General features: G+C 36.2%; 1 protein-coding gene across 1 annotated transcript in view; it reads left to right on the top strand.

Moving 5' to 3' along the window:
* The window catches only part of LOC127862279 (spindle and centriole-associated protein 1-like), a 49,444-nt gene extending 30,978 nt beyond the window's left edge, over positions 1-18,466 (top strand). The window contains exons 12-16 of the mRNA XM_052401344.1: positions 3,354-3,549; positions 14,689-14,826; positions 15,163-16,085; positions 17,197-17,286; positions 17,634-18,466. Coding sequence (XP_052257304.1) covers positions 3,354-3,549; positions 14,689-14,826; positions 15,163-16,085; positions 17,197-17,286; positions 17,634-17,741 — 1,455 coding nt within the window. The 3' untranslated portion in view covers positions 17,742-18,466. The remainder of the gene's footprint in view (positions 1-3,353; positions 3,550-14,688; positions 14,827-15,162; positions 16,086-17,196; positions 17,287-17,633) is intronic.
* Positions 18,467-18,932: the final 466 nt, after the last annotated feature.

The following is an 18,932-nucleotide window of genomic DNA, read 5'->3' on the forward strand; positions in this document are numbered from 1 at the left end:
TAAAAAAAAAATTCAAACGCCGAAATGTTTGACTTGGATTGTGAAATCAATAAACAAACGGAAATGAAGCGCGAAAAACTTGCTGCTGTGCACGAACAAAAAATTTGACACATGGTTAATAAAAAAACAAAAAGAGAATAAATCAAATAAAGTGAACGAAAATACAGATGCAACCGTGCTTAAAACAAAAAACGATGATTGACCAAAACAAGATTCATCGCCACGCAATCGCGGAAACAACGGATGGAAGTCAAAGGGTGCAGTGTATCGCAAAGAGGATAAACGCATCAAGATTTTTACAAATACGGCGCAGCGCGTTGCTGATTCCAAGAATACGGACAATGTAGTATTACATCACACACTAGAAACACAGTCATCGGAACAAAAAGGCGACAGTTCAATACCTGACGATAGAGCAACACCGTCAAAAAACGAGGCAGCCCCGGGTCCAAAGAAAACCTACGCAGAGGCCTTGAGCAAGTGGGCACATGTAAATCTACAAATGCGAATTTCAAGTCTTCAAACATCATTGGACAGCCTAACAAAAACCGTTGCGCAACTAGTAGCAGCACCGGCTCAAAGAGGAAACGACAGAGACATTTTGTCCGTGTTTCAGACCGGAAAACATGGAGGAAGACAAAGAAACGTCTTCGCAAAATTCAGAAAGGAAAGAAAACAGTTTTAAACCTTTCATCCATGCGTCTCACTGATGATGATTATATCCTGCTCGGCAAAGGTTTGAAATTTTGTCCCAAGATACGTTCTCATGATAAAATTAAGTTGGCCAAAGAAACATTTAAATACAGTAGGCGTTTAAGACTTAAAGAATTTTTCAATGACTTAAATAACCCTGATACCCAGTCTACTATTATTAATAATGATGAAGACTTTCAACGGCCATTCTTCAATAAATGCGAATCTACGTTTACTCCTTTCGCCGGTAGAGACATGTACCTTGACTTTTATATCACAGCTATCACAGAAGAAATATTACAGTCCGCTAGTAAAAAATGACAGTATAGTAATATTACTAAGGAGGAACTAGCTTCACTTCGAAAACTGTCCCAAGATGATAGCATTGTTATCAAGAAAGCCGACAAATCTAACACTATTGTGATAATGAACAAAATAGATTACAAAAATGAAGTTTTACATCAACTAAACGATGAAATTCATTATGAAAAATTACCCAGCAACCCACCAGAAAATGTAAAAAAATGTATCATCAATTGCATTGCAGATATACAAAAATCACATGCCAGCATTGAAAACGAATTTGATGCGTTACCACTGGATATAAGGTCTCCATTTTTCTACATTTTACCAAAGATTCACAAAGAAACAAATGAAAATCTTCCGCTTAAATACCCTGGTCGTCCAATTGTGTCAGCATGTAATTCACCTACGAAGAATATTTCGAAATATATAGACTCTATTCTCAAACCATACATGTTTGAATTGCCGTCTTTCATCAAAGATACAACAGACTTCATAAAAAAGCTCAAAAATAAGACAGTCAATAGTAAAGAAACCTATCTCGTCACTCTAGACGTGTCATCGCTTTACACGAACATCCCACACGACGATAGAATCAAGGCTTGTGAAGAGTTTTTACATAATGACAACATTAATAGCAACATAGTTTCTAAGTTGTTACGACTTGTACTTGAAAATAACTATTTTCAGTTTGATGATGATTTCTATTTACAAAAAATGGGTAACGCTATGGGTAGTCCAATGGCGCCAGCATATGCCTCACTATTTATGGGAAAACTTGAAAAAGATTTCCTTTAAATATGTGAACATAAACCGACACTGTGGTTTCGCTTTTTAGATGATATATTTATGATTTTGGACCACTCTTTAGCGAAGCTTGAATTGTTTATTGAAGCATTAAACTGTTTTCACCCCAACATGAAGTTTACGCATTAAGCTTCTAAGAAAATCGTGTCTTTTCTGGATGTGGCTGTTTCTATTAATGACGACTTAACATTTCAAACAGATATACACATAAAGGAGACCAATAACCACCAATATCTTGACTATACGTCATGCCACCCTAAACAGTGTAAGGACGGAATACCATACAGTCAGGCGAAGCGATATAGACGTATTATATCGGATGACAACAGTTTCAAATGGTCACTTCAAGACCTCAAGCATCATTTCAAAGAGCGAGATTATCCGGAAAAAATTATCGATTGTGCATTTGAAAAAGTTTCTGCTCTATCTCAAGATGACGCATTAAAGTCCTGCAATAAAGCAAAAACAAAAGTTATCCCATTTACAGTGGAATATAATCCGTCATTGCCAAACATAGGAGCCGCAATAAACAAGTATTGGGACATTTTTAACCTGTCACAGAAAAAAGAAGTGAGAAGTGTGTATGAAACTTATAAGCCCATACTGGCGTTTAAAAGGCCTAATAATATAGGAAACTTCATTACACGTGCTCAATTTACGAACAGTTTGAACAGTTCACGTGCGTCCAGTGCCTGTGGAAGAACACGTTGCTCCCATTGTAAATCCATACACGTTGGAGAAAAATTTAAAAGTACAGTAACAGGCGAGCAATTTAATTTACAGAAGAATATGAATTGTGCATCTAAAGATGTAATATACCTCATTACATGTAAACAGTGTAAGAAGCAGTACGTTGGACAAACCATGCAACCGGTGTCAAAAAGAATGAACAGTCATCGTTTTGACATAAGAAACTTTTCTAACCCTGAATTTTCAACTTTGGTCGCATCACATTTTAATGAAGATCATCACAGCGCAAATGACTTGTCCTTTATGCCAATTGATGTTGTTAGTAACAACATAAATCGTCTGTGTAAAGAAACTTACTATATACATAGACTTAAAACATTACACCCTAATGGTATGAATAACAAAGTTCTTTTTAACATAAAAGACTAGCTCTTCAATTTAATTAAGCTTACTTTTGTTTTTTCCTATTAGTATTTTTATATATAATTTTATAGGAAATTGTGTATTCTTGAATCCGAAAGTTAAGCTTAATTTAATTAACGTTCATTTTATTGACGTACATTTTCCCGCATTTTAATGTACGTTAAGTCAATGACGTAACGTCCGCTTTCTGTAATTATTTGTATTATCCTGATAGGCCGAAACGTTGATAAAAAAGGAAAGAAAAATATGTGTTTTTGTTGGATTTATCATACTATATTTGTTATTTTCCAAAATGCATGTGGTAAAGTTTGTAGTTATAGAAGAAAATAAAATACATCTTTGTAAAATAACTGTTGATGAGTTTATTCTTTTTGTTCAAACACCATTATTGGTCTCTTAAGTAAGTGTAGCTAATGTATCCTTACTGCTTTTCTCAGGCTGGCCAGCCCTTGCGTGTAGAGAATGGTGACGATCACTCCCTGCCTGGCGACAATGTTCAGTCCCTGCATGGTGACCATGTTCAGTCCCTGCATGGTGACCATGTTCAGTCCCTGCATGGTGACCATGTTCAGACGCAAACTCCTCCCAAGAACACAAGTATCCTGCCACACAGGCTAGCCATGCAGTCCACAGGTTGGATATCCAAGCCATTTGATGGGTGAACATGGGACTGTAGTGGGGTCATATAGATTTTTGATTTTTTTTCCAAGTTTTGAGTAAACTAGCCTAAATTTTGTCAAAGCTATGTGATTATTAGAGGGTTTATTAGGGCCCTTTCTGGATAAAATTATTTCTACCATTGATTTTAGCCATTTAATTGTTTGTTTCTGCTTAAAAAAAGAGCCTTTTTGTAACCATTTTTAGCTTGACTAAATATATTTATAGTGGAGCTATCCTACTCACGTTGGCGTTCCCGTTACCGTTGGAATGTTAAAGTTTGCGTACCACCTCAAATATTTCCTATGTCCCTTGACATATTGCTTTTACATTTTGCATACTTCTTTACCAACATGACCCCAATCTATAAACAAGAGCAGACAACTGTATCAAGCATTTTGTAAGAATTATGGCCCTTTTTTCACTTAGAATATGCATATTATTGATAAATCTATGTTAAAGTTTGCGTACCAACTCAAATATTTTCTATGTCCCTCGACATATCGCTTTCATATTTTGCATACTTCTTTACCAGCATGACCCCAATCTATAAACAAGAGCAGACAACTGTATCAAGTATTTTGTAAGGATTATGGCCCTTTTTTCACTTAAATATTTGAAAATTTTGTTTAGTTTTGTGTTTAGGTCCACTTTTTTCCTAAAGTATCAAAGCTATTGCTTTCATACTTGCAACACTTACTAACTATAATAAGGGGACTTTGCAGGCAAAGTTATGTTACTCTGACTGGAATGTTGACACAATTATGGCCCCTTTTATTCTTAGATAATTGAACATTTGGTGAAGTTTTTTCTGGTTGGTCCATTTTATTCCTAAAGTATCATAACTATAATAGCTTTCAGACTTGGACCACTCGCTAACTATCATAAAGGGACTGTACAGGAAAAGTTGCATAGCTCTTGATGGCATTTTATTTTTATGGTCCTTTTTTGACTTAGTAACTTTGAATATATGGTTAAATTTTGTGTTTAGATCCACTTTTCTTCTAAAGTATCAAGGCTATTGCTTTCAAACTTCAAATACTTTCATGCTATCATGAGGGTACTGTACCTGGCAAGTTGAATTGACCTTGACCTTCGAATGACCTTGACTCTCAAGGTCAAATAAATAAATTTTGCTTAAATTGCCATAACTTCTTTATTTATGATCAGATTTGATTCATACTTTGACCAAACAACACATACCTGACATACCACAATGGACTCCACCCAAACCATCCCCCAAGCCCAACCCCAAAATCCTCCCCCCCTCCCCCCCCCAAAAAAAAATATATTCTAATAAATGCCCACCCTATCCACATTATACCCCCCTCTCCACCCCCTCCCCCACCCAAACATGGTTAAAAAAAAAACAATTATTTATTTCATTTTTGAAGGACCATCCCACCCAAGCTATTGCTATCAAACTTGAAATAAAATCTTATTACCATAGGTTTCCACGTATAGCGCGCTCCTGTGTATAGCGTGCAGGCTGTTTTTTTTAATGCAAAAATGGAGACAAAAATATTTAAAGACAATAAAACCACCAAATTGGACCGAAAATGGCCGCCATTGTACTATTGCACAATCCAATAATCCGGGGCATTGGAAAGCTGAAATAAGCATTCAAAATAGGAAGCGTCATTATGATTAGGAGCATGGGTTGCATAGCACTATACTTTTCTGACAATTTTGTAATTTTTCTAGCAAAAGATTAACAGTCCACGTGCATTTCGTGAAAAACGTGAGAAAATAAGAATTAGTGTACATGGTATGATTTTTCCACGGGGAAAGCATGGGCATTACCGGTAAAGTTGAATGTCGCATGGGAGACAGGGATACAGTTGTTGAGGTACACCACTGTTGAACGTTCAATATGTATACACACAAAATGCAATTGCATATCTTCACGTTCTCAAGTGTCAATTAGTGTCTCAAATGTCAGTAAGCATCTTAACAAGTCATGGCACATATTACTTAATAACATCTGCCAATTACGAAGTGCAAAATGACCCCCTTTCACACCTACCGTTACCCACAAAAAAGACCTCGTTCGCACCTACCCTTGCCTGCTCTCTGGAATGTCAACAACAATCCCCATCGGAATTCATCAATAAAGAAGTGTAAAAACACAAACAAAGAAATGTCCGCAAGTTTATTCAAACAAATTTATTTTTGACCAAAACTTCTTTTCCCGCATTCATATCTACCAGTAGCGACTTCTTGTTGTTTCGACAATGGCCCCTCAGTCTGTACGATTATAGGGTGGTAGTTTTCTGGGAAAAAACATGGCGGCCATTTTGATTATTTACGATTACACAACATATTTTTTACCAATTTAACAGCCAGGATAGCGTTGTATCAATGTATAGCGCGCACCAGCTTTTTAATTTGAATTTTGGAGGTAAAACACTGCGCGCTATACGCGGAAACCTACTGTTTTATGTCTTTACAAATGTTCAATAGATTGTGGAAAATATACCTGAACTGAGAATCGTCTATAAAGTACAACTTCTTTAAAACATAAGTGATCAATACGTTTCAATTATGGTTCTCTTCCACTTAGAATATGAGTATATTACCTTGATCTTATTGCATATGAACAATTTCCCCATGATCGCTTACGTTATACTGTCAAGCACTTGAATAGTAGAGCGTGCTGTCTTCTTACAGCTCTTGTTTAATCAGTCTTCATTGTGATACAATGCTCTTATTCTTTTTTAAATTATTAAATATGCATATAACACAAGTCCTGACTTGAATGGCCAGTTTCAATCTGTGGTCATTTTACAATATGCATACACTGCAACTCCAATATGAGCCACAAGCTCATTGTATAAATGAGTTCAATGCTATATTTCCATGTTGTGTTGTCATTTGTCAAAACATGCACAATAATAATTTCTGATAATCCCATATAACCACAAATTCAGTTTAAGAAATGATTATTCTCAGGGCACAGTATACTTAAAATTTGAGGAAGAAGTGACTTCTCCGCCAAGGTGCCTGAACCACGTGACTTTTTCGGCTATGTGTGGGACAATTGGATGTAAACAAAACGTCGCTTCACGTAACGTTTTTGATAATTTCTTCATTATTTCAAAACCATTTTCAAAACAACAAAGACGAGTGCCTGGTCATTGTAAAAAGACACAACTTTGTTAAGTTTGCGCAAAATTAATTAAGTATTTTTTCCAAAAAGTGCAACCGCGTGTTTGAAAACACATGAAGTGAAATGCTATGTGTGGTATATTTTTTGTTCAATTAACAAAAACATTGATTATAATATTGTCGAGGGTTTAAAAAATAGGGCGGACATTGTTATTCTTCATAGATAAGCTACTTACATTGTAGGTTTGCGCAAACACATCTAATTCGGAGTGTGTGTATATAAATGTTATACTGCTATGTGTAGGACACATTTTTTAAATGCTATGTGTGGTATACAAGAATTTGCCTGTCAGTTCTGCATTTAATCTGAATACAGTTTTGTAAGAATCTAGAACATAAACTTTAATCAAAATAAACACGTCATTTATAATAACATTACTTTATAACTAGTATGCGCATGTAACAATAGAAATTAAAGCACCAAATACATAAAGAAGTACATTAGTATTCACAAAGAAATTGTAATCAGTCAATTTATGAATTTGCAAATCTTGCTATTCAAAAATATGAATGCTCCAATTAAGTCATAACAAATGATCATCGCCAAAACGTCTTGACTTGTTGGGGTCATTATACCAACAAACATATTGAATTGCATCAATACTTCATTTACTCAAATTCAAATGAAATCTGAATAACTGAAAATAGTTTGAGATGTTTAATGAAAATACTTATTCGCCCTGGTCATGAAAGGGCGCTGCAAGATATTGTTACCACTGCACCAAGTAATTAACATTAAATCATATAATGTTGTTCAATTTGTTGAAAAGTCAAATTTTATGTAATGTTTACTTTGATTGTTTTCTTTCCCTGCAATACTTGCACCATCTGGTAATAAAACAGTCATTTAAACTTTGGAACATTTACTATACATGTTTGTATATGACAACTTTTCATTGATCAAGATATCAGTACGTCTCTCGAAGGTGCTTCCAAAAATACTTTAATCTCCCTGAAAAGAACAAAATACAAATGAAATAAACTGTTAAACTTAAAAAAAAAGCATGCGTGATATATCAGATAGCTCAATAGGATTTAGATACAAAATACATGATTTTCCAGAAAAAATGTTATTGATCCTAGTGTCTATTTGTTTCAAAATGCTGTATGATCTCTTTATGCTTATTTAATAACTATCATTACAGTCAAAAATGCCTACACATTCCTGCTAAAAGCACACAACTAACACTTTTTGTAGTTTTGTTGCAATAATATTCACATGACATCTTGCACAAACAATCCTTACGATTTTGTGTATTAAACAAGTGCATTAGTTGGCAGTAACAATTCACTGAAAATTCAACATTTTGTATCAATCAATTTTATAGAAACAAACAAGAAAAAGTTTGCCCAAAGGAACTATTTTCCTGTCCATGCGTAGGGGGCTTTGTGTTAGGAGATCCCCGACCGTGTTTTGACCTCTCAGCCACACTGTTCGCAAACAAATGGCATTCTAAAAGTAAACGAAATATGAATATAAGTTATTGACAATCATGATCATTTTGAGTAACATGAACATAGGATTATCGTATTTAAGGCGCGCAAAACACTACCAACAATGTTTATTGACCAACTTTTGTTATTCAGACAGACTTTAAATATAATTGACGTTAATGTCAATCTTTCTATTCTCTAGTTTAGTTTGTATACCACACATAGCATTTAAAAAAATTGTCCACACATAGCATCATTACATTTTCATACACACACTCGGAATCAGATGTATTTGCGCAAACATACAATGTATGTAGCTTCTCTATGAAGAATTCCAATGTCCGCCCTATTTTTTAAACCCTCGACAACGTTGTAATCAACGTTTTTGTTGATCGAATAAAAAATATACCACACATAGCATTTCACTTCGTGTGTTTTCAAGCACGCGGTTGCACTTTTTGGAAAAATTACTTAATTAATTTTGCGCAAACTTACCAAAGTTGTGTCTTTTGACAATGACCGGGCACTCATCTTTGTGTTTTTGAAAATGGTTTTGAAATAATGAAGAAATTATCAAAAACGTTATCTGAAGCGACGTTTTGTTTACATCCGATTGTCCCACACATAGCCGAAAAAGTCACGTGGTTCAGGCACCTTGTAAGCTGAAATTTGTGAGAAGTGAAGCAACTAAAAGGAGAAATGGTTTCTGTTCAGCATAATAAAATTGTTTAAAACCGTTATTACAATATGACAATCATCATTAATCAGAAACAAATGGTATTTGGGGTAAACATAAAAATATTAACAAACACAGTTAAGTGTAAATATTGTGTTATTGATATATTTAACTTAGTTTAGTTTTTAGCTCCACTGGCCAGAAGCAAGCGGGGCTTATGTCATGGTCCTGTGTCCGTCCTGCGTGCGTTAACTTTTCCTTAAAACATCTTCTTCTCCTAAACTACTGGTCCAATTCTGATGAAATTTCTCAGGAATGTTCCTGGGGTGAACCTCTTTCAAATTTGTTCAAATTATGCCCCTGGGGTCGAATTTGACTCTGCCCCAGGGGTCGCAAAAATGAAAATTTTCTTATATAAGGCCTATTTTGGGAAAACTTTCAAAATCTTCTCGTCCATAACCATTGGGCCTAGGGCTATCAAATTTGGTATGTAGAGACATCTAATAGTCCTCTACCAAATTTTTTCAAATTATGCCCCTGGAGTCAAATTTGACTCTGCCCCAGGGGTTACAAAATTGAACATATGCTTATATAAGGCCTATTTTGTGAAAACCTTCAAAATCTTTTCGTCAAATACCATTGGGCCTAGGGCTATCAAATTTGGTATGTATAGACATCTAATAGTCCTCTACCAATTTTTTTCAAATTATGCCCCTGGGGTCAAATTTGACCCTGCCCCGGGGGTCACAAAATTGAACATATGCTTATATAAGGCCTACTTTGTGAAAACTTTCAAAATCTTCTCATCCATAACCATTGGGCCTAGGGCTATCAAATTTGGTATGTAGAGACATCTTATAGTCCTCTACCAAATTTCTTCAAATTATGCCCCTGGGGTCAAATTTGACCCTGCCCTGGGGGGTCACAAAATTGAACATATGCTTATATAATGCCTATTTTGTGAAAACTTTACAAATGTTCTCGTCCATAACCATTGGGCCTAGGGCTAATAAATTTGGTATGTAGAGACATCTAATAGTTCTCTACCAAATGTCTTCAATTTATGCCCCTTGGGTCAACTTTGACCCTGCCCTGGGGGATCACAAAATTGAACATATGCTTATATAGGGTCTATTTTGTGAAAACTTTCAAAATATACTTGTCCATAACCATTGGGCCTAGGGCTACCAAATTTGGTATGTAGTGTCATCTTATAGTCCTCTACCAAGTTTTTTTTTTTAATTATGCCCCTGTGGTCAAGCTTGACCCTGCCCCGAGGGTCACAAAATTGAACATATGCTTATATAAGGCCTATTTTGTGAAAACTTTAAAAATCTTCTTGTCCATAACTGTATGGCATAGGGCTACCAAATTTGGTATGTAGTGACATGTAATAGTTCTCTTCTTAGTTTGTTAAATTATGCCCCTGGGGTCAAATTTGAAACTGCCCCGGGGGTCACAAAATTGAATATATGCTTAAAAAGGGCTTATTTTGTGAAAACTTTAAAATTTTCTTGTCCATAACCATTGGGTCTAGTGCTACCAAATTTGGTATGTAGTGACATCTTATAGTCCTCTACCAAGTTTGTTTGAATTATGCCCCTGGGGTCAAATTTGACCCTGCCCCGGGGGATCACAAAATTGAACATATGCTTATAAGGCCTATTTTGTGAAAACTTGAAAAATCTTCTTGTCCATAACCATCCAGCCTAGGGCTATCAAATTTGATATGTAGTGACATCTTATAGTCCTCTACCAAATTTGTTCAAATTTTATCCCTGGGGTCAAATTTGAACCTGCCCCAGGGGTCACAAAATTGAACATATGCTTATATAATGCCTATTTTGTGAAAACTTAAAAAAAAATCTTGTCCATAACCATTAGACCTAGGGCTACACAATTTGGTATGTAGTGACATTGTATAGTCCTCCATATAGTTTGTTCAAATAATGCCCCAGGAGTCAAATTTGACCCTGCCCTGGGGGCAACAAAATCGATTTTATGCTTATATAGTGCCTATTTTGTGAAAAATTTAAAATTCTCTTGTCCTTAACCATAAGGCATAGGGCTACCAAATTTGGTATGTAGTGACATTTAATAGTTCTCTACCAAGTTTGTTCAAATCATGCCCCTTGGGTCAAATTTGACCCTGCCAGGGGGGTCTAAAAACTGAACATACGCTTATATGGGGCCTATTTTGTGAAAACTTAAAAAATCGTCTTGTCCATAACCATTGGGCCTAGGGCTACCAAATTTGGTATGTAGTGACATTTAATAAACCTTTACCAAATTTGTTCAAATAATGCCTCTGGGGTCAACTTTGACCCTGCCCTGGGGGGTCACAAAATTGAATAAACGTTATAAAGCGCCCATTTTGTGAAATCTTTAAAAATCTTCTTGTTGAAAACCATTCAGACTATGGCTGCCAAATTTGGTATGCAGTAACATCTTATAGTTCTCTACCAAGTTTGTTCAAATTATGCCCTTTGGGTCAAATTTGACCCTGACCCGCGGGTCACAAAATTGAACATTATATACGCTTATATCTTGTTTATTTTGTGAAAACTTTTAAAATATTCTTGTCCTTAACTCTTGGACCTAGGGCTTCCATATTTTGTATGTACATGTAGTGAGATATAGTAGTCCTCTACAAAGTTTGCTCAAATTATGCCCCTGGGATTAAATTTGACCAAGCCCAGGGGGTCACAAAAGTGTACATGTGCTTAAATAGGGCCTATATTTAAGTATTTGCACATGCAGAGAATATTTGTTTTAGCCTTTTTTCAGCAGTGGAGCGATACAGGGCCATCATGGCCCTCTTGTTATATTTAACCCTCAACCTGCTATGTTGAAAAGCCTCATTACTGCTGAATTACTATCTATAATAGAGGCTGAAATGGGTGGGCGATTTCAGCAAGCTTCATTTCAGTTATTATAAGACATAAGTAAATAAACCCTATATTTTTGTTATGTGTCCTTGATTGTAAATTATGATAGTAACTTTTCAATTTTTTTACCTGAACAGGTGTATTTACTAATAGAAATTGTGAAAATACCAGTATTGTTCAGTATTCTTTTACTTTCCTGTAAATTTAAAGCAATTTAACATTGAATCAAATATATATTTTGTAACAAATATTAGTTTTGATTGAAAATCTAATGTAACAGCAGAGATTCCAAATCTTACCAGTAAAGGAGCCCCATATATATTGCAAGTGCTGAAAATCTAAAGTCAGCAGAGGTTACTTATTCCCATTTTCTCATTCTTAAGTGTTACTTTGCACAAGCATAGTTAAATAGCTCAAGGCAATTAATCAAGGCATCATCTATGAACAATTGTAAGAAGTCAAATAATTCCTGTCTGTCCATTTCAATGTTAAACTTTGAAAGACCTGTAAATGGGGCAACTAATGGCACCGACAACTCTATTGACAAGACATTTTCCACATCTAATTGGTTTTAATGGCCACTTGTTTTTGCAAATTTTAAGATTTTATCACATCTTTTCTAAAACTCTTTCATTTGGATATTAGTCATCTTAAATGACTGTTTTCAGTTGATAGGAATTGCAGATGTTATAACCTTTTTTAGCTCACCTGATTGCTCATGTGAGCTTTTGTGACCGGTCTTTGTCCGTCTTCCGTCCGTCCGTCGTCCACATTTGGTTTGTAAACACTCTAGAGGCCACATTTCATGTCCGATCTTCATGAAACTTGGTCAGAAGATTTGTCCCAATGATATCTAGATCAAGTTCGAAACTGGGTCATGCTGGGTCAAAAACTAGGTCACTAGGTCAAAAAAAAAGAAAAACCTTGTAAACACTGTCGAAGCCACATGCCCAATCTTCATGTAACTTTGTCAAAATGTTTGCCTTAATGATATGTTGGTCGAGTTCAAAAGTGGTTCTGGTCCGTTGAAAAACATGGCCGCCAGTGGGCGGGGCAGTTTTCCTTATTTGGCTAAAGAGAAACCTTGTTAACACTCTAGAAGTCACAATTTTTGCCCAATCATCATGAAAGTTGGTCAAAACATTGGTTTTATTGATATCGAAAATGGTCCAGATCGGTAAAAATACATGGCTGCCAGTGGCGGGGCATTTTTCTCTATATGTATATATATATAGTGAAAACACGTGAACACTCTAGAAGTAACATTTTTGGCCCAATTTTCATGAAATTTGGTCAGAACATTTGTTTCTTTGATATGAGAGTTGAGTTCGAAAAAGGTTACGGTCAGTTGAAAAACATGGCTTCTGGAGGTGGGGGGGGGGCAGTTTTCCTTATTTGGCTATAGAGAAACCTTGTAAACACTCTAGAAGTCGCAATTTTTGCCCATTTATCATGAAAGTTGGTCAAAACATTGGTTTTATTTATATCTCAGACAAGTTTGAAAATGGTCCCCAGATCGGTGAAAAAACATGGCCGCCAGTGGGGGGGGGGGGGGCATTTTTCTTTATATGTATATAGTGAAAACATGTGAACACTCTAGAAGTCACATTTTTTGCCCAATTTTCATGAAATTTGGTCAGAAAATTTGTTTCCTTGATATGAGAGTTGAGTTCGAAAATGGTTCAGGTCAGTTAAATAACATGGCTGCCGGGGGGGGGGGGCAGTTTTCCTTATTTGGCTATATAGAAACCTTGTAAACACTCTAGAAGTCACAATTTTTGCCCAATCATCATGAAAGTTGGTCAAAACATTGGTTTTAATGATATCTCGGACGAGTTCGAAAATGGTCCAGATCAGTGAAAAAAAGATGGCCGCCAGTGGGCAGGGCATTTTTCTCTATATGTATATAGTGAAAACATGTGAACACTCTAGAAGTCACATTTTTGGCCCAATTTTCATGAAATTTGGTCAGAACATTTGTTTCCTTGATATGAGAGTTGAGTTCAAAAATGATTCCGGTCAATTGAATAACATGGCTGCTGGGGGGGGGGGGGCGGCAGTTTTCTTATATTTATATAGTAAAAAAAGCTTGTGAACACTCTAGAAATCACATTTTTTGCCCAATCATCATGAAACTTGGTACAAAGATTGGTTTTATATATATCACATAATTAATGCCATAATTATTGCCCTTAGATTGTCCAAATTTTCATTATATTATACAAAATCCTTGTTCTAGGCCCAGGAAACGGACTCGAGAGCGTTTATATAAGCCATAGGCTTTCGATGCAATCAAGCTAAAATAAATAGGTTTAAACTAAACTCAATCCTTGTAAACACTCTAGAGGTCACAATTTTGTTTCAGATTTTATGAATCTTGGTCATAATATTTATTTTTGTAAGCAAAGTTTGATGTTTGGTAAGGGGGGGTTAACTCAAAATATAGGTCACCAGGTCAAATCTTACAAAAACAAAAACACTCCATATGCCAGAGTTTTGGTTCAATAATGATGAAACTTGCCCAGGATGTTTGTCTGTACAATATCTAGGTCAAGTTTGACGTTTGATAAAGATTGAATGAACCGACTCCTCTCAGGTGAGCGAACTAGGGCCATCTTGGCCCTCTTGTAAAGTACAAGTACTGGGTGATTTCCAGTCACCCTGTTTTTAATAAAATCCCTCATAAGTGGGTATCAGTAATATTATTTCTTGAAGTATTTAAAAAATCACAAATCTTGGTTTGATGAACATCAAAATCACCCAGACCTTGCAGATTTTTTCCTATGAATTATTAAAAATTTGTGGTGCCAACATATGTTATCTGATTTTGATCATTAAACTTGCTTCTGGACCTAGAAGTGTGTGTCTGCTTAACAAGCGCTTCCTGTTTATATAGTCCATTCTTCAATACCAACTGTATACGGTATCATTACCGGTACTTCATTACAGACTCGCTGCCAGTCCACATGTACCCGCGGGCATCCAACCCGTTTGGTGATCACCTGCAGCCAGTGTCAGCCGCCGTGATGTTGTCTCCCCCTGTCAGGAGGTCCAGAGTTATGGAACCAGACAGAGACTTGGGCCCTAGTATGTATGACTTGTGGTGTTTTGGTGCTGTGGAATGGCATTATGTAGAATTTCATTGACTTTATAAGCAGCTTAAGTATCGGTAGTTCTTTTAATATAAAAAAAACACAACTTTTGCATGCAGTATTTCTTTTCATGATAACATCGGCAAATAGCCCAAAGCTGTCATTATTGAAAGTAGCCATTCATTATGTTCATTATTAGTTTCAAATTCAAGTGTATCAGAAAGATTTATTGCTATTGTCATAAATAGATATAGGTCAGTGTGTCACAAGAATGATTCATTATTTTCCTAAGAACTGCATTACTACCGGTATTTTATTTTTATATTTTCAGAGCAACAGCAAGAAAACTTGCTCGAGATAGAGGACCTGGCTACAGAGGAAACTTTTGCCTCTCTGCCTGCCTCCGGCCCATCAAGCCTTGGCCAGGTATTCTCACAATACGTGGCTGCACCCACTCAGTCAGCTGGTGCTAGGCAACCAATGAACAATCATCAGGCACCTGCAGTTACTAGGAAACCAGCAGGAAGTCAGCCTAGAGCACCTGCTGTAGCAGCAGTGAATTCTGTGAGCGTTCCAAGACCCACACCGCTTGTCCAAAGCAACGTTGGCATACCACTGCCATCCAATGAAGCCAGGAGCCTTAGTCAACAGAATGCCATGTCTGTGCATCAACAGAGTCTCCAGCATTGTTCTTTAAATGGCCACCCTATCTCTGTAGTGCCTCTGGATAAACCTCAGACATTGTACAGAGATTTACAAGACCCATTATCCTCATCTGATCGTTCTCAGCAGTCTGTGAGGTCACATGATTCTCAAGGCTCGGATAGAGAACTTCTTGCCTCACAGATAGCGGCCCTCAACAAGCAACATGAGGAGGCCCAGAGACGACTTAAGACCCTGATGCATCAACAGCAGGCTGCCCAGGGGCCTAGCGTCACCCAGCAGCAAGAGGAACAACAGCGGGTCCAGCAGCAACAGCAGCAGCAGCGACAGCAGGTGGTAGACAACCAACAGAGAATTCAGCAACAGCAGCTGCAGTTTCAGCAACAACAGAAGCTGATTGAGATGGTGATTCAGCAGCAGCAGAAAATCCAGCAGCAGCAACTTGAGAAACAGCAGCAGCAGCAAGAGCTGATGATGAGACAGCAGCAGCAGTATGCTCAGGTGCAAACTGGGCTGACCAGACCAGATGTTCCTAGAGATGCTTCTGTGAGGCAGTCTGCTGATTTGCCTGGGTATAGACCACAGAAGCAGGTATGTATAGAGTTCAAACATCAGCAGTATTGTGTGGTTGTAAAGTACAATGTATGGAGACCTGAACATGTGCTCCTTGGTATGCAACTAATTGACAAACAGATATAGATAATTTTAAAATCTAACTTATAATTTTCATTGTATAAGACTGTTGGACTTTTGCTTTTCAATATTGTTAATTTTTACATGTTAGTTAAATTTTACTTATATTATTACAAAAAAGTCATTTATAAGCTCACCTGAGAACAACGTGCTCATGGTGAGCTTTTGTGATCGCCTTTTGTCCGTCGTGCGTTGTCTGTTGTGCGACATTAACATTTGCCTTGTTCACTCTCTAGAGGCCACATTTATTGTCCAATCTTCATGAAATTCATGAAATGCCGGTTGGTTGAAAAACATGGCCGCCAGGGGGCGGGGCATTTTTCCTTATATGGCTATAGTAAAACCTTGTTAACACTCTAGAGGCCACATTTATTTCCAAATCTTCATGAAATTTGGTCAGAAGATTGGTTTAAATGATATCATGGATGAGTTCGAAAATGGTTTTGGTTGCTTTAAAAACATGGCCACCAGGGGCGGGGCATTTTTCCTTATATGGCTATATATGGCTATAGTAAAACCTTGTTAACACTCTAGAGGCCACATTTATTGTCCAATCTTGGATGAGTTCGAAAATAATTATGTTTGCTTGAAAAAAATGGCTTCCAAGGGGCGGGGCATTTTTCCTTATATGGCTATAGTAAAATCTTGTTAACACTCTAGAGGCCACATTTACTGTCCAATCTTCATGAAACTTGGTCAGAAGATTCATCCCGATAATGTCTTGGATGAGTTAAAAAAATGATGCCGCTTGGTTGAAAAACATGGCTGCCAGGGGGGGGGGGCATTTTTCCTTATATGGCTATAGTAAAACCTTGTTAATACCTTAGAGGCCACATTTATTTTCCGATCTTCGTGAAACTTGGTCATAAGATTTGTCCCAATAATATCTTGTTATCTCAGGTGAGCGACTTTGGGCCTTTCAGGCCCTTTTGTTTTTATAAACATGTTCCATGTATTCTATATTTAACCTTGATCATATAAAATACACATTGTTTTCATATTGTTTTAGACTGGTTTACCCTCCTACCCTATTTCACCAAACATTTCGCCCATTTCCCAGCGATCAGAGAGTGTCAGACCTATGTATCAGGGCAGCCAGGTTTGTTAGGTTATAAACATATTTTTCACAGAAATGTAATTATTTACTGGATGAACTTTTAATAATTTAATTTTATTAGGAGTTTTTACTTCTAACTCTTAGAAGTTTCATGCCACAAAATTGTATATGGGAGATTTGTATTTTACTTTTGATTTGCATATTTTCATGTTTCACAAGAGTTTCTTCACTCTCAGATAACACAAAGAATACTTGTTGGTTAGAAATAAAAGGAGTTAAAGAAAAATTATTTGAAGCTAGTTCTTCATTTCACTTTAAATTCATTTTTACATGTTTGTAAAAATTGAGCATACGTGGAAACATGCATATAACTGATGTTCTTTTTTCAGAACGGCATGGCTGCCTCAGGTCGAGGCATTACAGTTTCCATTCCATCTGTAGATATGGACCAATCCCACGGCAGTCCCTCACCAAACCCACCAATCACTGCTCGATGAGATTGAAGCATTTGAGAACATGATGACAGTGTATTGGAGATAAATAATGCTGATTTTTGGGTTAATGAAGAAATCAGTTAACAAGATTTTGATTACCGGTATGACCTATGTTTCATGTGGTCATTAGATCTGATAATCAGAAAATGTCATGAACTGATTTGGTAATTATTAAAGGAAAGCTTTTATGCATTTTGAGTAAGTTATCATGTAGTATTTTTTTTATAGATTTTGTTAGTCACTTTTCATTGGATTTTCATCTGTATTCCACATTAATATCACAGTTGTTATCACAATACAAATTGTATCAGGATTGTGCACATGCCCTGTGAATCACCCATTTCCCTTGCCATAGCTGACAAAGCAGCGCATGGGTTTTAGACACATATATCTGACAACGCTCTAGTTAATCTTGCTAATATTTTGACAATTATTTGCCTACATTTATAAAGTCCGATAATTTTTTTTGTGATTTAAAAACTGAATCAGCTCTAGTCTTAGCATATATATAGATTTATGATGATTATTTGAATTTCATTTAGGTTAATAGAGTTAGTAAAACATTTATATAAATTTATACAGGTGTGATTCTGCTGTGAATGTGGACATTACTGGTAACACTATTTATTAATTCATATGTAGTATATTTGGTTGTTTATTTAAATATCATGAGATACGTGAAATAAAGACATTTTATATGCTTTATTAATAACAAATTACTGAACCATTATGTTGTTTGTTTTAACAGTACTTGTGTTTAAACCCATGAACATGGGCTAAACTTGCAAAGATTCGAGGAATTGAGTTATATTAAGAGGCAGAAAATGGAATAAATCGGGACTGCCTGACAAAATGTTAATTTTAAATAAATGTTAATTTGTAAAACTTTAATATCCTACACTCCTACATCAAGCAATTTAAAAATAAAATACAGTTATGTTCACTATGTCATGTCATGAGAAAGAACCATCTGCAAAGGTCATGTTCACACAAAGAGGTTAAGTCAAATGTATGCATAAAGCTTTTTTGGAATGTTAATTCATCATGAAAATTTAAAATAATGCACCAAAAATAAAAAGTAGAGGCGGGTTTGAGTCATGTTTCAGACCCCTGTTCTTAGTTCAAAGGTCAATGTTTAACTAAGAGGTCAAAGGTCAAATTTTGGCAAAATAAACACCTTGTCTGGACTTCATC

The sequence above is a fragment of the Dreissena polymorpha genome, chromosome 16 (assembly GCF_020536995.1).
Source record: "Dreissena polymorpha isolate Duluth1 chromosome 16, UMN_Dpol_1.0, whole genome shotgun sequence".
NCBI lineage: Eukaryota > Metazoa > Mollusca > Bivalvia > Myida > Dreissenidae > Dreissena > Dreissena polymorpha.